This window comes from Giraffa tippelskirchi, chromosome 5, assembly GCF_054371585.1.
Source record: "Giraffa tippelskirchi isolate mGirTip1 chromosome 5, T2T-mGirTip1v1.2.pri, whole genome shotgun sequence".
NCBI lineage: Eukaryota > Metazoa > Chordata > Mammalia > Artiodactyla > Giraffidae > Giraffa > Giraffa tippelskirchi.
In genome coordinates, this window is record NC_137279.1 from 154,962,989 (window position 1) to 154,979,587 (window position 16,599).

At 34.5% G+C, this 16,599-nt stretch overlaps 1 protein-coding gene across 3 annotated transcripts in view; it reads right to left on the reverse strand.

Annotated features, from left to right (window-relative positions):
* LEPR (leptin receptor) overlaps window positions 1-16,599 on the reverse strand; it is an 84,461-nt gene that overhangs the window by 15,785 nt on the left and 52,077 nt on the right. For 2 of the 3 annotated variants that reach the window (XM_081485755.1, XM_081485756.1), the window contains exons 9-17: window positions 13,598-13,888; window positions 13,321-13,438; window positions 10,414-10,613; window positions 7,284-7,432; window positions 5,746-5,905; window positions 5,544-5,626; window positions 3,799-4,015; window positions 1,896-2,078; window positions 399-494 (exon numbers count right to left, since the gene is read on the reverse strand). In XM_081485755.1, the coding sequence (XP_081341881.1) occupies window positions 399-494; window positions 1,896-2,078; window positions 3,799-4,015; window positions 5,544-5,626; window positions 5,746-5,905; window positions 7,284-7,432; window positions 10,414-10,613; window positions 13,321-13,438; window positions 13,598-13,888 (1,497 nt within the window). The remainder of the gene's footprint in view (window positions 1-398; window positions 495-1,895; window positions 2,079-3,798; window positions 4,016-5,543; window positions 5,627-5,745; window positions 5,906-7,283; window positions 7,433-10,413; window positions 10,614-13,320; window positions 13,439-13,597; window positions 13,889-16,599) is intronic. The other variant, XM_081485758.1, reaches the window with a different exon arrangement.

Sequence of the window (16,599 nt, forward strand, 5' to 3'; positions counted from 1 at the left end):
ATATTTTGTGGTATAGCTGGGTATTTCCATTTTTGTTTCCATCAACTTTCTGATGCAAAGAGCAGACTCATTGGAAAATACTCTGATGCTGGGAAAGATTGACAGCAAGAGGAGAAGGGGGTAAGTAACTTAGCAACCAAACAACAATCAACTTTCTACCCAATTTGAGACTGAAAGTGTTACTTACCAATACAAGAACACAATATGATGCCTGATTATTCTTAATGTCACCATGGAACCACATACCCTTAACACGGTCACCCACGACACATCTACATAAGACTCTGGGCTCTTCCATGATTCCATCAGAAAGAGAATAATCAGATGGCAGCATTATTGCTAACTAAGGAAGAAACCACATATCTGCATAAAAGGAAACTAAAAGTAAAAATTTTTACCTTGAGAAAAACTATTAATTATCTTCGGTTTCCCTACTCCTTCCATAAATATTGGGTAAAGACTGAACTGGTACTTCTCAATGGGGATAAAATGATCTGAGGAGAAAAAAAATATTTTAAAGAGTCATCCCTACTGAATTAATATTAATGAGTGAAATCTATATAAAAGTTTTAAGTGACTCATATTTTCATGCATATAAAATTGATGATTTATGAATTGAAACTGGATTGAAAATTGATGACTGCTATCTATGGATTGAAATATAATTGGGGAGTTTCAAAGACAATCTGAGCACTCTAAATTCTCCTAGTAACACCAATAATTTTCCAAATAATGTTTTAAAAATCTTACCCAGAGATAGAAAATTGCAATTTTTTAAAGGCATGTTCCAGCAACAGTTTGTTCAGGTTTGGGGTGTATGAGCTGTTCCATTTCCCTTTCCAGGACAATCTGCTCTACCTCTTTTCCCACAAGATCAAAGCCAGCAATATTCCCTTTCCGCAGGAATTCAGTTTACTCAGCTTCCCTATTCAAGGGAGTTGGGAGACTAAAGTCTTAGGAGATCCTATGTAAAGAACTTGGGAATGGGGACCAGGAATCCTTGCACATATCCAGGTGTCTAGATCTATGGAAGATGACCATCTCCATAGCAAAGCTCAAAATGGATCTATCAGTGATCTATTTTCACAAATGCTAATGACACACAAATATCACTCCACAAGAGATAAATCCCTTTGAAGCACAGAGTAACCACATGGACAACAGTAATAGTGAACTGAATTTAGTTCTCCATCAGTCATTTGTTTCTCTTTACTCTGATGCTAAATTCTAGGGTCCTTGAAATGAAAAGTATGAGCCTTTGGTATGACATTGTAAACAGTACTATGGCAATCCTTAGCTTCTCTGCTTAAAGCTTACTCAGACTTGGAGATTCTGTACTGTGCACTTATATTTTGTACTTTAATCACCTTACAGAGCAACTGGTCTACTTTTGGGAAATTATTAATCAGACTTTCAGCCTGGCCCTCCCACTCATTGCTAGTGGCATCATAAGTTGGTATACAATTTGGGAAAACAATTTGGCAGTAGATATCAAAAGCCGTTAAAACTCATTTTTTTTTAAAGGGTTAAACTGGAAGCAACATAAATGTTCTCATATAAATAAATGGTTTAAGTAGATTTTGTAGTAAATGCTATATAATCATTAACAATGGTTAAAGGATTGGGAATAAAATAGAAACATGTTTGTGATTTATCAAAGGAACCAACCAGAAGAAAAGGTATAAATGATACAATATGATTACAACTATAAATATTTAAGTGAAAAACAAATGAAGTAGAATTAAATGCTGGTGACAAGGTGACAGAATTAAAGGTAATAAGATGTATTATCTTTATTTTTGAAGTTTTCATTAACTGACTGTGTTATTTGAATTAATAATCTGTAGGGTCATATTAATCCATAGGAAAAACTTATCAAAGTACAGTAAGCTTACCGTGGACATAATACTTCTTAACAGGGGAAGGGATTCTAAGCCATTTAATTTCACTGTCTTCATTGAGAATTTTCCACTCAAGAATAAAATACATCAGATTGTAATCACTGGGTGACAGCATCCAGGAAAGAATTACACAACTGCTGTTTAAAGGGTAAGCACTGAGTGACTGCACGATATTTACTGAGGGGAAAAGAAGGAAATTCATTTTTAATTCAAAATTAATGAAAATCTCCAATTGTCTTTAGGAACATATAACTTAGTAAAAAAGGAAGGAGGAGGAGAAAGCAGATATTTACACAAATAAATGTAAAACATGGCAATTATTTTTGTATCACAGAAGTCATATAAGCAGAGAGATGTGGAAATATATGCTATTGATAAATAAGATTTGACCTAAAATCCAAAAAAGAATTTTTGGATATGGTCAAAAGATGTTCTCTTCTGTAGTAATGTACATGCCTATTAATCATCTTAATTCCCCCCAACTCTTCTCTCCCACTGATGGAATCATGCTTTCAAAGCACAAAACTAATCATTTTAACACCCTCTGCACAGTGTCCCGCTTCAAAGCCTCCAGACTTTCACAAATGAAGACAGAATTCTCATCATGTCTACAATGCCCTAAGGGCCGTGTCTCGGCATATCTGTCGGCTTTTCTGCACACACACACACACACACACACACACACATACACACGACCCTGGAGATCCTCCTCGTGTCCTCTCCTGGACCGCAGGATGTTTGGTCAGACGGTTCCTCTTTCGGGGGAGCTCTTCTCCCCACCTTTCATGGAAGTTCAGTTCCTATACTGCATCCTCAAGGAAACTTCTCTGACCCTCAATACTGGTTTAGGCTCCTATTTTTTTTTTCTTTTATAAAATTATATTCCTTTCCTATGAACATGCAACTCAGTTTGTAAATAGGCATTAACTTTTATGATTATTTGATTAAAGTCTGTCTCATCTATTGAACTCTGTGAGATCATTATAATTTTACCCACATTGGAATTTCTACCACCTAGAATAGGGCAGCATTAAACAAATATTTCTATTAATAGAACATACTGATTGAAAATATTTTTTAGTGTAAAATACAGTGAAAATGCTGTGAAACTTACATAAAGTTTACACTATATGTACACAAGTAATCGCAATACAAGGCAGGATATAAAATACTCTAGAAGAGGTAGAAAGTATTCTGAGATTTAAAAAAAAGGATAGGACACATCTAAGTAAAGCAATAAGCAAATATTTCAGGAAGGTACATGATTAGTAGAGGGAAGTGAAATTTGAATTTTTCATTAAAAAATTGTACTTTGAATATACTATACAAGCTACAAGCTCCTATATAAAGTGGTTCTTAATTCCTTGATTGATCAAATATATCAAAATTAATAAAAGAGTTCACATATTAAATGAAATACAAGTTATTTTCAAATCTAAGCAATTACTTGTACCTATATAATGTTATACTATCACATACATTTATGTAGTATATATGACACACACATGTGTATTTTATCTATTAATATATGTGTGTGTATATATATGGACACATTATATGCATATGTATATAGATATATAAAGAGAGAGAGATTCATTCACCTACAACCTGCACTGGCCCAGAAGTTTTAAGTATTAGATTTATCAGAACATTCACATTTATTATAGTACTATTTCAACAATGTTCTACCATGTTCTACCACGTGAAACCCCAAGGACAACATCACATAACTGGATATACTCTTACATTATTTTTTAGACAAAGCAGAGACAAGAGGTAAAAGAGAGACTGATTCAGAGAATCATAGGCTTCTTGGAAGATCGTTTAGAATGGGAGGGATTTGCAAAGATTAAATATTAAAAGGAGCACAGGTTTAATACCCTATACCTTTTCTTACCTTTGCTGACAGACCATGAGAATGTTAAATTAAAATTTGCAGAAGAAGCACCAATTGAATTGATGGCCAGAACCGTAACAGAATGTGCTTGCTCTGCCCAAAGGAAAGTGAGTTTAGTGTGATTTCCCACATCTTCCAACCACGTTCTATTGTGGGAAGTGTGATGTTTTACCACATATCTTCTTACACTGCACAATGAGTCATTTTTCATCAGGGGCTACAGTAAACACAAAAGTTGATTAGCTGAAGGGCTACAGAGCTTTTTATACCAACCGAGCTCCTAGAACTCTGATTAAACATTTCCCATTGGTAGGCAGGGGCCAGACCAGAGCAAGCCCTGATGAATTCAAGGCTGAGGTGAGGGCTGCTCTGACAGTCTCCCTGAAGCTGTCTAGAAATCCATACTAGAACTAGAATGTCTCAAAATAATGAATTTTGAGAAATACATAAGGCTATGTACTCACTAGGACAATATTATACCAAATAGTTTTACCATCATAAAAAACCCCTGTTCTTCACCCATTCAAACCTTTCCCCATCAACCAAACACCTGGAAACCATTGATCTTTTTGCTGTCTCTATAGTTATATCTATCTTTTCTTGAATGTCATCTAAGTGGAATCATAATGTAGCCCTTTACAGAGGCTTCTAGCACTTAGCAGCATTCATTTAAGACTCATCCATATCTTTTGTGGCTTTATATTGTTTTTATAACTGAATATTATTCCCAGGAAGCACTAGCGGTAAAGAACCCACCCACCAATGGTAAGAAATGCAGGTTTGATCCCTGAGTCAGGAAGATTCCCTGGAGGAGGGCATGGCAACCCACTCAACTCATTCTCTCCCAGAGAATCCCACGAACAAAGGAGCCTGGTGGGCTACAGTCCATAGGGTTACAAAGAGTCAGACAGGACTGTAGAGACTTAGCATACACACACATTATTCTATTATATGAAAGTAGCAAAGTTTTTTAATTAGAATCTATCAAGCTATATTCCAAAGTGGTTGTACAATTTTGCATTACAGCCAGCAAAGAATAAAAGTTCCTGTTGCTTCACATTCTAGTCAACGATTTATTGTGAGTTGTTTGGATTTTAACCATTCTAAAAAGTATGTAGTGTATCTCATTGTTGTTCTAGTATGGATTTCCCCAATGACAAATGATGTTTGTAAGGATTGCATGTTTGTATCCCCTGAAAATTCTAACAACAACAACAAAAATACATTCACTTGGAACAGAAATCAATTCATTTGGGAGAAAAAAAAAATGCTTTCAAAATTGCTAAGTTCTATACTCATTGTTTTTAGAAATATCTGTTGTATATTTGCCATCATCCAGAAAGAACAATCTCAATGTCCTTGAGGTATGTAGGGAAGGCTATGTTTACTCTGGTTAGGATTAAACACTAATGGAATTTCTTGGACTTGAAGGAACACTAGATATTATCCAGTCCAATCTTATGTTGATAAGAGATGAGGAAACTGAGGGTGAAAGGTCTAAGTGACTGTCAAAATAACACTGATTAACATGTCAAGCCAAAAACAGAATGACAGTCTCCAAACTCCAGACCAGTGCTTCCTCCACTCTACATCTCGGCTCTCTGTAATCAACACCTTCAAACAGAAATAAATTTGGGATTGCACAGTTTACAAAAGATGGTATTACTGAGTAAATCTTTTTACAATGAAGCAAATCTTTCAGGATATAGAAGTAAAATTTTAAATAACACAAAAATCAGGAATACCTTCCAAAGCAAAGTGACATTTCTCTCTTTTTTAGTGGTGTCTTCACTAATTATTCTCCAAAATTCAGGTCCTCTGATAGGAACTGCAAAATATGACAAGGAGCCCAAGTTGTACATATGATATTAGAAGGATTATCTTTCAGTCATATTTGAAGCACATACTCAGGCATTTTTAAGACACATTCACAAAATCTCTACAGACCTTTCACATCCATGACAACTGTATGGGCTGGAGTACTCCAATTACTCCAATATCCCAGTCCATCTAGCCTCTTACAGCGCACCTGGACAGTATAGACTGCACAGAGATCTGGCACTGGGAGACTGGCAGATTTTAATTTTGCATCATATACCTCAAACATCTGTAAAATAAGTCAAATCATTAGATTTATCATTACTAACACATATGTAGCTAAAAGACCCTGAGGTACATTTTATTTTAAACTCAAACACTATTCCAAAACTAAGAGAGAACTGACTTTGTGTTTTCTGACTAGAAATTTACTAGGCTCTCAACGTGAGTTCCTTCAAGTTAAGGATGACCTTAGCCATCTTGTTATTTCCATCTCATGACAAGACTAGGACAAGAGTTCTCTTGCAATCTCACTTCCCAATAGGGTGCTCTTACCCTATTGCTAACCTCTGTCCACAGACTTTTAATAATTTTAACCTAGTGGTTAGATAGGGCCTACTGTATAGGGCCTGTCTGATATTCAGTCTCTTCAATAAGTAAGTAAACTGTCACATTCAGCTGAAATCACTGTGATCTAGACATAACAGGAGCTCCTGCTATTTCTAGGTTTTGCAGGCTGCTGTCAGAAAACCTAAACAAAAAGGTATCATATATTCTCTTGCCACTATGGGTGTCATTCTGGTTGCAAAGCAGCTTCCAAAACGTGTCCCATTGAATATGTGTGTTAGAGGAAAAAAGATTCCTTGGTAAAATGAATTTGAGAAACAGGATAAAATAAAGTCACAAATGTTTCTTAAATTCAGGACTTCTACAAACATTTAACATGCAAAGTATCATGATGCTACACTAGGGACATATAGTGATGCAAGGTTTCCTGCTGCTGCTGCTGCTGCTGCTAAGTCGCTTCAGTTGTGTCCGACCCTGTGTGACCCCAGAGACAGCAGCCCACCAGGCTCCCCCGTCCCTGGGATTCTCCAGGCAAGAACAATGGAGTGGGTTGCCATTTCCTTCTCCAATGCATGAAAGTGAAAAGTGAAAGTGAAGTCACTCAGTCGTGTCTGACTCGTAGCCACCCCATGGACTGCAGCCTACCTGGCTCCTCCGTCCATGGGATATTCCAGGCAAGAGTACTGGAGTGGGGTGCCACTGCCTCCTCCAGCAAGGTTTCCTAAACTTTATTTAATGTGATCTTTGTTCAAGAAACATTTTATGGGATCGATGTTCTATAAAACACACCTTGGGAAATGATCAATCACAGGAAATTTCATTCCTTAAAAGGGTTAGCAACTCAATGGATAGAACTTATGCAAACTCTGGGAGATAGTGGAAGACAGAGAAGCCTGTTGTGCTGCAGTCAGTGGGACCGTAAAGAGTTGGACATGACTGAGTGACTGAACAACAACAAGAATTTAACAAAAAGAACTACGGAATACAGGAGGATGTATTTTTATACCAGTAAAATAAATCTTATGCAATAAAATTCTTAAACAGTTATAAGAAATAATATTTAGTGAGGCAAGCTGAAGAAATTTCCAGGTAAAAAATACCTTCCATTGTACTTGTTTTCCACTTAAACCATAGCGAATCTGGAACTGAAGATTATTCTCTGGAAAGACCGGCTTTTCCCAAGATATTTTCAATAATCCAATTTTTACAGTAATTTCTGCTTTCACACTGGATGGAGGCAGTGGTTTCACTAGAAAAAAATTTAAAGTATTATGTAACAGTAATTTAAACAGTAACATTGTTTTTAAATGTTATTATGATTTTATAATCTTCCATTGGGCTTCCCAGGAGGCTCAGTGGTAAAGAATCCACCTGCCAAGCAGGAGATATGAGTTCGATCCCTGGGTCAGGAAGATATCCTGGAGAAGGAAATGGCAACCCACTTCAGTATTCCTTCCTGGGAAATCCCATGGACAGAGGAACCTGGCAGGTTACAGTCCATAGGGTCATAAAGAGTCAGACACGACTTAGCAACAATAATCTTCCATACCTTCTATTTATAAAGCAACATCTCTTTCTCAGAATTTTATCATTCAATGCCTCATTTTATCCCCTACAACTTTATGTGATACATAAGAAAGAGATCATGTCTATTTTGCAAATAGAGCTATTGATTGAAAAAAGGTCAATTCATTGTCCATGTCACTCTGCATATTAATAGTAAGACCTGATTAGAAATGGAGCTATTGTCTCTGCATGCAAAAGATACCATACTGAACACATAAGAAATTTAATAGCAAACTCTGTTCTATATAGAACTTTAATTAAAAGCAAAAAACTATACAGTGCATCCATTTCCACACATGTGGTTTCAAACTTTTCTACTGTTTGTTAATAGATATTTCTAGGTTAAGGTCAGAGGTAGTCTTGCAGAATAAAGCCTTGGTTCTCTACAGTCTGAAGAAAATAAGTTTTTTAAAGGTAGAAACAAAGGCAAAGAGGACCAGATAGCAAGAGCTTTTTAAAAAAATAGTAAAAGACAATACTCAAACTCAATGTATTTGGGAACTAATATCTCAAAGCATAACCACAATAGTGTGAACCTTTGAAGCTCCAGACTTCATCAACAATACTTCTTCAGACTGTGGATAACCAAAACTCCTAAACTTTTTTTATTATTACTCAGTATCTCATGCTTATTCAGTTCCTCATATGCCAATACGACATTCTTCACCAACCAGTATAATGACATATTTTTCACCTTTTGAAAAGGTATTAATATACACAATGGAATATTACTCAGCCATTAAAAAAAATACATTTGAATCGGTTCTACTGAGATGGATGAAACTGGAGCCCATTATACAGAGTGAAGTAAGCCAGAAAGAAAAACAACAATACAGTATACTAATGCATATATATGGAATTTGAAAGATGGTAACGATAACCATATATGCAAGACAGAATAAGAGACACAGATGCATGGAACAATTTTATGGACTCTGAGGGAGAAGGTGAGGGTGGGACGTTCTGGGAGAATAGCATTGAAACATGTATATTATCATATGTGAAACAGAACACCATTCCATGTTCGATGCATGAGACAAGGGCTCAGGGCCGGGGCAATGGGATGACCCAGAGGGATGGGATGGGGAGGGAGGTGGGTGGGGGGTCCAGGAGGGGGAACACATGTGGACCCATGGCTGATTCATGTCAATGTATGGCAGGAACTATTACAATGTTGTGAAGTGATTGGCCCCCAACTGGGATAAATAAATTTATAAAAAAAAAAAAATGCCAAAAAAAAAATAAATAAAATAAAATTCCATGCCATAAAAAAAAAAAAGAAAAGGTATTAATAATTCCTCCTCAAGAAAAGAAGTATGAGCTTCCAAAAGACCCTAAGGCATTAAATCTGTGATTGCACTTGACTGAATCATATGGACATCACATCTATATATTCCGTGAATGCCTAGTTTGTACAAGGAATGATTTGAAGTACAACAGTTCATGTGATCCCCAGAATACTGACCTTAGGGAAGTAGAAGGAGTTTTCCACATTTTATAGATGATTAAATAGTCTCGGAGCATTTAAGCAACTAGCCCAAGTTAACAAAGCTAGTAAAATGAGGAGCTGTCATTCCCAAAGTTGAATTTTCACAGTGTCTTCTAGTATTTAGTAGGCAATATAAGTCCAACTTAAATGCCTTATATTAGTACTGAAAAGAGTAACATCAAAAATTGTCCAGATATCAAACTGAATCCATGCTGCAATTGTCACATAATAGATGCGAGGGTGTATCTGTGCATGTTTGTGGGGAGGGGTGTAGAAGAATTCTTTGCTATCCTAGGATATTTAGTATCAGAGAAGTACTCCTTAAAATAAAATCACTTAAAATGGAACCAAACTAGTGAGGGGCCTGAAGAGGGCAGATCAATTAATTGGGACTTCATATTGAAAGAATGTGTTTTTGATTATGATAATTTCATCCTATATCTAACAAAATTTAGATTTGAAGTCAGATATGTATTAATTATCTGAAAATACAATGGACCAATATTAATTTTTGGTATAATTTCCCGACAAAATAGTATACAGCATCAAAAGATACTCTTCTGTCTTTGCTGGACAATCATAAATGGGCCATTTTTCAAAGATTTCACAGTGATACTTGGAGCGATCTACCAAAATTTCCAAGGGTTCTCTTTGTCCTTTGAAATCAAAATAACTTTTTAAAATACTATGATGGATGTCATCATCTTGATTATTTTCTCTTTATTTCACTTGATTTATTTTGAATCCTTCTGTTTCCTACTCAGCCTTACAAATTAAAGCCTTGAGTTATAACTACTCAGATTTCAAAAACCATCAGAATATCCAAATTAAACTTTTAGATTAAAAACATCAGATGTTGTCATATGTATATTGAGAAAAAACCTAAAATGGTGTATTATTTAGAATAATATTAGTACCAAATTTCAAACCCAGTAACCAATATAACTCAGCAAATTATGTGCTAAACATATTCCAATTGCTAAAAAATTGTGTTATAAGTAAAATAAAAATTGTAAAATTGTCTAAGGCTGATTGTCTTTTCAATCCCACTGCAAATAGGAAAATAATTTTTTAATCTAGTGTGATCAGAAAACAGCAAAATTCAACCGTTACCCTGAATCAGTCTGAATCCAAATCTGCTAATAAAAATGAAGACACATATAGTTTTGACATACCCACAGAATCAGGAATGACACAAGTCGGTGGAGAGTCCAGTGAGCCCAACATATGATTAATTCTAATCCACATTGTATAGCCAGATAATAGAAAGATTGGCTGAAATATGCATTCATAAAAACCATCTCTCTGCAAGTGGCAATCTTTGGGTTCAGATAAAGGATGAATAGATGGAACATCAGAACAGTAAAGGCTGCTCCTTAAAAGATACAAAAACAATCAATAAGTATACAACAATGATGAAAGCAATAAGATATCTGAGAAGACTTCTTTGTTGTTTAAAATAGACAGTTTTTGCTCCATCCAAAAGTAGTTGTTCTTACTGGAAAGGCATTTTTGAATTCCCAGCTATATTATAATCTTTCCATAAAAGTAGAAAGCCCTTATTAAATATTTCAGTTGACAGTAAGTGGGTATGCAATTGAAGTAAATGACAATTTTCTAATTGGAGAAGGATCCAATTAGAGATAGGACTTACATCACTTTGGAAGCTATGCTACTATAGCTCAGTGATCAAATTTTTAAAATAAAATCATAAGTGGTAATGGGACATTCCTGAGATGGAAAGGAAGGTAAATTCCTTGCACTTTAAATTCTACCACAAATTGAAAACATAATTGATAGTAAATTATATCTTAATTGACATTGCCCTAATATATTCTAGTTCAAAGCAATATAATTAAAATAATACCAATTCATGACTTATATATGGATCGTATAGTCAGGTGAGCTTTCCAAGTGACCCAGTGGTAAAGAATTCACCTGCCAGTGCAGGAGACAGAGGAGACATGGGTTCAACCTCTGAGTTGGGAAGATACCCTGGAGAAGGAAATGGCACCCATTCCAGTACTCTTGCCTGAAGAATTCCATGGACAGAGGAGCCTGGTGGGCTACAGTCCATGGGGTTGCAAAGAGTTGGACACGACTGAGCACGCAGGCATATAGTCAGGTATATTACTTATTTTCTCAGAGAAGAAAATTAAGAAAATATTTTCATCACTACATCCCAATCAACACTATACCTTAGAGAATATAAAGCGTTTAACCTCTTCTTTGAAATAACTCTTCTGCCATTATTTGCTTTAAATATAATAGTTAAGTGCTAAAAGTAGCAGTTACTATTTCCTTAGGAATGGGAGTAAGAATGTTACATGAAAATGGAAAATCTATATGCTTCTGTCCCTTATTTTCCATTTTTTGTGACACCTTTTTCTTTCTAGTTCCTCAAAATTACAACCATGTATGAGTTTGTGTATGTGTGTGTGTATGTGAAAGGCTGTGATGGGTGAGGTTAGATGAGAAGGTGGGATGAGGAGTCATCATCTTGTACAGAAGCACATTAGCAGTCCACTTGGAATTCAAAGATCAGCATCATTATCATTATGATAGATACAAACATTTATTGAATGTTTACCAGAAGAAATCATATCACTTGATTACAATTAAATAAAATATTATTAATTCTCACTGAAACCCTTCAAGTCCTATTATTTGTTCCATTGTACAGATAAGAAAAATGAAGATTAGAGAGGTTAAAAAACTCGACCAAGCATATGCAGCTAGTTTCATGGCTCTTCGGAAAATACTAGGAAGATAAATGACTCAAAATGCTTAGAGAGCAGTCATCCACAAATACCACTGAAAATGTCATGGAAAGAAAGTAAAGAGATTACAAAAGTAATGTGGTATGCAGTGAACATTCTATTGATTTTAAAGTACTGATATTAGGTAAGATGAAAACAGCTATTATTCCCACATGGAAGATGAAGAAATTGCCCCGTTTTTTCTAATACTATGTAAGAATAGATTGGTAGCAGTAGGAATAGATCAGAACACATTATTTGAGAAAATGGATTTGTTTTTCAAGTAGAAACTTCAGATTTTAAGAATAAATGAGCACAAGCTATAAAACTGAAAGTCCTGATACAAATGGAGACAGGGTGTTTAAGAGTAGTACACATTCTTGAAAATTACTAAAGAGTATTATAAAAATTAAAATATGTCTATCCTGTCCTAATCAACACATTTTAGATAAAAGTATTTATAGAGAGAAGGAGAATACTATAGGAAGACAATGAACTTGAATCCTTTTTAAAACAGAGAAGGGTAAAAAACAAATGAAGTTACTCTTTAATAGAATAGTTTAATCATTGTGAAGTAAACAAAGTTATGGTTACCAAAGGCGAGAGGGAAGAAATAAATAATTTAGGAGTTTGGGATTAACAGATACATACTACTATTTATAAAATAGATAAACAACAAGGATTTACTATATAGCACAGAGAACTATATTCAGTATCTTATAATAACCTATAACGAAAAGAATCTGAAAAAGAATAGATATACACACATACATATATATATGCATAACTGAATCATTTTGCAGCACACCTGAAACTAGCACAACATTGTAAATCAACTGTAGTTCAGTTAAAAAAATAATCTTACCTATTTATAAAAACCATTCATATTGTCTCCCACAATCTCTGTGCCACTACCTCCAATTTTTTCAAAAACCTTAATCTTCAGCAAATGACATGAGGCTTCTATAATTCTTCATATTTACCTCTAGTCAATTCTCCAAGTCAAATTAAAAATGTATAGACATTAGTTTTGGGGATTTCATTCATTAACTACATATTAATTATTTCTCCACATTAAATGCAATTGTGGAGAATTAACTGATCATCAGAAAAAATAATCTGACGTAAAAACAAATTGCAACTTTTTGTGTGTGAGTTTTTTCAATAATCACCAATTTATTTAATGCCTCAAAAATTTCCTAATTAAGTATATTCTACTTTCCTCATTCAGGAATAAACCTACAAGACTATCATGACATTTTTATAAGAAATGTTTATCTCACCATATCCACAGAAAAAAAAAAGAACGAAAATAATACATACCTATGATACCTCAGCTGCAAATTGCTTCCTGCAAGTGATTGGATTGCATTGGGTGACCATCTGCAAGTCATTTTAGTTAAGTACCCATCAGTTTCACATGATATATTGATATTGACATCTATTTAAAACACATTAAAATATTACTATAAAGCAAAAACACCAAAACATGTTTTAATGAAAATAAAATTTCCTTAGCATCTTCAATGGGACTCTAAGATAGAGTCCATAATAAAAATGTATCTCATGGAAAAAAAGACGACAAGCCTGGGATTCTTACCAATCACATATAACTCAGCATAGCGATGGTGGCACTCTTGCTCATTGCAGCAGTACACTGCATCATAGGTGAACTTTCCTCGGGGTTTGGTTGCATTCAAGTTGGGAAAAGTAACTTTGCTAATATGGTCATCCACAACATCATACTGGCTTTGAGGAATTTTCTCAGCTAAATTCAACCACCAAACAATCTTTTTTGAGGAAACGATCTTCTTTTCATTTTGATAGATACAGTGAAAAGAAACGTTAGATCCAACCGTTGTCAGAATTTTAGGTGGAAAGTATATGACATCTGTAATGGGGGAAGAAAGATATGATATAAGATCAAGAAAGAAAACATCATGTAAGTAGTTGATACCATGTAAAAAGGATTCACCAGGCATTCAGGATTATACTGCCCCCCGAAAAATGAGTGTGCTGAGAGACTGCAGAACTGTAGCTGCCCATTCATGTATAGTTAGTAAGTGTCCCAAGCATTCTCATTCTCAAATGACTTGAGCATCCATAAATGTCTTCAGAATTTTCTAAGAACAGAGATTTATTCATTATAAAATATGTTTTAGTGAATAACTGTCACTTGCTGCTAGGCAGAAAATCAGTGAAAATGAAATATAGTCTAATTCTACCATGGCATGTCTTACATCAGACTCTGCTTTCAGAATCAGCAAACCTTAGGCAAGTTCTCAAATCAAATTCCTACAAAGCAAAATCCTGAAGAATAAATGGTGATAGCCCTTCTCTCAATTGAATACATGAAAATTTCAAGTAAGCAGAGAAATAAGCTTTAAATAAGAAAACTTGTTAGGAAATGTAAAATCAATGATGCACCAATAAACAAGGCAGGCAAAACTGCAAATACTGCTCTGTAACAATATTTCAAGTAAGCAAGTAGAGAAATAAGCTTTAAATAAGAAAACTTGTTAGGAAATGTAAAACCAATGATGCACCAGTAAACAAGGCAGGCAAAACTGCAAATACTGTTCTGTAACATTATTTTAAGTTATTTAGTGCCAGTGTTGTGTGGTTGAGGACAAGGGGAATCAATATTTCTCTAAAATATTATTTTTAACATCTATACACTATTCCATAGTACTATTTCAGTCTCCTATCATTGGAAACATTTTCTTTTTCTTTGTGTGCTTAGTCATCTCCGACTCTGTGACCCAATGGACTGTTGCAGGCTCCTTTGTCCATGGAATTCTCCAGGCAAGAGTACTGAAGTGGGTTGCCACTTATATTCCCGATCCAGGAATGAAACCCATGTCTCCTGCATTGGCAGGTGGATTCTTTACTATTGCGCCACCTGGGAAACCATAGTTAGGTCTCTATTTTTTTAATTAGAAACAGAATAAAAGTAAATGAATGCTTACACAGGAAGAAATTATTTCTGCCATAGTGCATTATGAAAACAGGATATTTCAGTTGTAAAAGTTAAGGTAAGCTATTTTCTGCTGATGGAATATGAATATCTGTTTCCATATATATCCTTTGAATTACCCTCAAAACAAATCCAAAAACTTTGATTAGTTCTTATTATTTTTCTCTTTTCTGTAGTAGCATGCTAAACTCCAATGTCTTAATATTTATAATACATAGAAGATATTTGCATTTGCTATGTCCACAGTCAAGTATAGACAGGAAAAAACTTCATAGCATGAAATTACTGGACAGAAGTTAGCTCTTATATTTATGAATCTCACCTAGGGTGGCACTCAGGCTTCACTGGTAATTACTTATTTACCACACACCTCATTACCAACTGCCTCAAAAGTCTCAATTCAGTTTTTTTAAAAAAGAGTACAAATAAGATTTCCAAAATTAAATTGAAGCTTTAATTTGAAAGATAATAAAAAGCTCCAAGCATTTCACTTTGAAATTGAAGCCTACGTAAGACTTAATTGAGAAACAGAATTAAAGTCACAGAATTTTCATGTAATTAAATGCTAAAATAGCTTAAAAAACAAGTTATTAAAAGCCTGATGATCTATAAAATTTACGTTGAACAAATGTATTGAAATTGATATGTGTCGACTATTTAATTTTCAAGATAATATAAATATATCTATCTTTTATTCTCATGTGAGATACTACCACACAACAGTTTGTAAATTAAGACAACAATAATGATTTTCTTCTCATAACCAAATATCAATACCTTTATAGGATCTGCATTAATGAATTCTATTTAAAAAGGAAATTCTATTGACAAATATTAGTAAATTACTCAAAAGAACATAAATCATGAATCAAACATTTTAGATAAATGATTTTAAAATGCATGTCTTTATCATAGCTCCATATAATAGATTTTTTAATTCTTGGAGCAGATTACCTATTTTTCTTTAAGAAAAAAGTATTTTCTCTAACCTGGTATAAGAGCTACACAAGAAATGTAGATATTATCTAGTATCTGTTTCTCCTCTTCTTTCACAGCAACAAGAATGCAGTTAATAAAGTTACTACAGGAATTCAGCACTTCTAAAGTTGTTTTTAGTATGTAAATTGTAATATTCATAAGTTCTGGGAAGGTCCTGGGTTTTCCTTGAAAAGCATCTCCCAGCAGCTATAGAGAAAGAACCTATTAAATTCACTTCAAAAGAATCCATAAGAATTCCTTGACTAGGAATAGTCAATACTTCATTAACTATGCACTTGGTAGGTACAGCTTAAATGCATTAATGAATAAAATGTAGCAGTTACAAAGGTCCTGAGAACTAGTATTCTGTCTGCAGCAATATTTACATCAAGTAACCTTTGTTTTAAGTGTTTGGAAATAATAAAACAGGTGTGCTAACACATTTTAAACAAATTAACACCTCAATCTCATGGAATTTTTCTGTTTGCTGGGCAGTGAACAATGGTAGTGAACCTAATCATATTAAGTAACTAGACTTAAGGGAGAAGGATTTGAATCTCTTTACACAGGAATAGGAAGTCCCCAAGTTTGGAGACATACTTTGCTGTTGCACAGCTTTCAGGAAATGAGCCTCAAGTGTGGTCAGC